The 3,123-nt window shown below is 45.4% G+C and overlaps 1 protein-coding gene across 1 annotated transcript; it reads left to right on the top strand.

The window, feature by feature from the left end:
- Positions 1-670: 670 nt before the first annotated feature.
- LOC146333185 (uncharacterized) lies at positions 671-2,900 on the top strand. The gene has a single exon (XM_084724821.1). It carries the CDS (start codon positions 1,488-1,490, stop codon positions 2,316-2,318), a length of 831 nt encoding a protein of 276 aa, XP_084580947.1. The 5' UTR covers positions 671-1,487; the 3' UTR covers positions 2,319-2,900.
- The last annotated feature ends 223 nt before the right edge of the window (positions 2,901-3,123 follow it).

A 3,123-nucleotide genomic window follows, 5' to 3' on the forward strand; every position in this document is an offset into this window, starting at 1 on the left:
AGCCCCATCTCCTCCTCACCTGCACAGATACACCAGACTAATGAAGACAGTCACTATTAATACAGCACCTCCAACATGAAAGTCATGCCTCTATGCTTTTTGTGGTCCTGGTGTCCTTGATCACAAGGGCTCTCCAGCCTTGTAACAATATAACAATTCAAGCGTTAAGAGAGACAGGCATTCTTACCGCACCACTTGATTGCCTCAACAATGAAGCTATTAATGCTGCATTATGTAAATTGTAATGGTCACAAACATCTAATAGGATAAAGGCTAAGTACAGTGCAATTTAATGCTGCTGACTTTCAGTGGCTCTTTGAAGGATGTTTTCAATTATAACGGAGCTAATTTAATTCATTGTTTCGTAGCTGAAAATGCATTTTTAAAGGTTGACTGAGTCTCTATTTCAGAACTCAGGTTTAATCAGTCATGTACATTGAACACTGGAACGTCCTCTAAAGAGATTGACAAAGTTGCCGGGGATCTGCGTTCTAGGTTTTAAAGGGACACAGTAGCCCTGCCCTTCTCTTTTTCCTCAGATGGCAGGCTTCAGTTGTGGAGGGGAGGGTGTTCATCTAAAAGATGAAAAGACCTGCGCCTTTAAGAGGGCTGTCTCCCCTTTCCCTCATGCTCCCCCTCAACCACACAGACACTCCTCCTGTGAGCATTTGTGAGGCAGCTCCTGTCCCTTATGTCTCTTTGTGGGGAACAGAATAGACTTCCCAGAGCATCACTGGAGACAAGACAGAGCTCTAGGGAGGACACCCCAGGTGCAGACCTCCATGCAACCCTGGCCTCAACTGCTGTGGATGCCCAGATGAGCACAGGAGAGGAGACGCAGACCCACTGAAGCTGGAGTAAAACATCCAGAGATCCAATACAGGAGGTGGAACAGCTGGACAAGCCAAGAGGTCAAATTTTGAGTTGAAGGCGACATGATCAGCAGATCAAAATCAACAACGCTGGACTGGATCGCTAAGAAAAAGGTGGAGTCTTAATGTGAGCTTTAGTTTCTCTTTAGAAAAGTTTTGTTAAAGAAGAATCGACAAAGTACTCCATATCTTTTGCAGCTATTACAGATAAAAGCAGCATATGAAATGCATACAAACGAAGCAAAGAGGATAATTTAGCTTAGTTTTTTATTTTTTATCCATCTCCAGAGCACTTTCCAAATAGTCATTTGTGGTATGAAATTGAGATGCTCTTTAAAGAACATCTTGAATGGTCCCGACAGTGCTCTTAATTCACCAGCCAGGCGTTTATCTTATTTCTCCAGCTCTTTCGGAGAGGGAGCTTTAAAGACTTCATTGATAGTGCTCTTGGGAGAGCGGTTAATATTTCTTATATGAAGTCTTGAAACTTTACAGCTGTTGACTGGAGAGAGAGAAAAGTGCTACAGACACAAGAAAATGATGTTGAGTTGTTTTCCATGTGGAGAAAGTGTGTGTCTGGACTAACATTGCGGTGGAGCATTGAGGACGGAAGAAATGTTCACAGGGTGTGGAGTGGTCAGCAGCCAGAACCAGTACCTTATCAGAGACGCTGTCAGGCCCCACCCAGGACTAGAGGTGAACAGGCCGATCCAAATGGAGAATGGACTAACCCCGGGGACCTGCTCTATCTACCAGGATCAAACATACACCAAGACCGGCCAGCCAGCGGTGGTGAACAATGTTTCAAGCCCGCTAACACCATTGCCACTCCCTCCACCTGCTCTTAAACTAGGGCAGGAGGGGTTCAAGAAAGTCTGCCGAACTGAAGAGGAAAGCCCCTGTCCCTTTCCAGGACTGGCCTCTGGGGTGCTGGAGATGCGCGTGAAGGAGGGAAGTAAGATCCGCAACTTAATGGGATTTGCCATGGCAAGGATGCAGGGAGAAAAGGGTGTGAGTGGGGGAGGTGTGAACGGCGGAGGGCTCAGGCAGGTGGTCTTCACGGGGTCAGGCCGTGCGGTCACGAAGACCATCACCTGTGCTGAGATCATGAAACGAAAAGTGGGCTCTCTGCACCAGCTGACCAAACTGCGGTACAAGGTGGTGAAAGAGGTCTGGGAGAGTACCGAAGGGGGGACATCTGAGATGACGGTGCACAGGACGGTGCCCTCCATCAGCATCCTTCTTTCCAAAGACCCGCTGGATCCCCAGGAACCAGGCTATCAGCCTCCAGAGACTCTCAGTGCATTGTGGGAGGAGAGAGAGGGTGTCGAATCTTCCTCACAGACAGCATGCAAGAGACCTCTTGGACCTTTGCCATACAGCAGTTTCCCTCACTGTAAGAGAGTGTGTTTGGGGGAAGGAGTCTCAGTCCACCCTCCTCACTGACTGGCTGAACCGGTGTCAAACAGTGGAGAGAATTGAATCAGAGGAGTTCATTTGGCGCTGCCCTCCACTCAAGCACAATGCTGAGACAATCAGAACATTCACTCAGACAGAACAGCGCTTTCTCACAAGAACTGAGTACCAATTCCAGCCTCCAGAGGTCAGTTTGACTGGGACCTAAAAGCTTGCCTCTGTACATACAGCATTTAAGGGATGCGTTTCTCGGCACATCCAACACAGTCACATCCACAAAACTGTGGTGATGTGTGCTGTCGAGCTATAAAATCTTTACCAGATTCCCATTTCACACTGACAAAGAAAAAGCCATGAATAGCACAGGTTGCAGTAAACCATCTACAGCCTGTGGACAAAATTATTTATTAGCATCATGTTACAATCATCTCTATTCTTCCATGTTCTTAAGTGTAGCTTTCAAAAATACACAAAGTAGACCCAAGGACTTAAAATAAAAACAGCTTAAAGCCATTGATGGTATGATAAATGCAAAACATACCAATTTTATTTATCTGATTATTAACTCTCATGAAAACAAAATTAAATAAACTGTTTTTTTCCCAATGGAAATTCTGTTCTGTATTTCATCTTTCTTACTCACACATCATTGAATTTGCAAAGCTCTGATTGAACAGAAAATCACAGTGTGCTGATCTTTTGATAAGAATAACTGCAGTGAAATTTGTCTGTAGAAAAAGCTGATTTAATGACAAAGCTGTTGATAAGGCACAGCTCCTAAACCAACCCAGCCTGACAGATATGCCTAGGGCAGAAATACAGGCACAGATTATCA

This window comes from Lutjanus erythropterus, chromosome 1, assembly GCF_056507025.1.
Source record: "Lutjanus erythropterus isolate fLutEry1 chromosome 1, fLutEry1.hap2, whole genome shotgun sequence".
NCBI lineage: Eukaryota > Metazoa > Chordata > Actinopteri > Lutjaniformes > Lutjanidae > Lutjanus > Lutjanus erythropterus.

Excerpts from the sequence above, each read along its gene's own strand:
- LOC146333185 (XM_084724821.1), top strand. The coding sequence starts at position 1,488 with ATGTTCACAGGGTGTGGAGTGGTCAGCAGCCAGAACCAGTACCTTATC.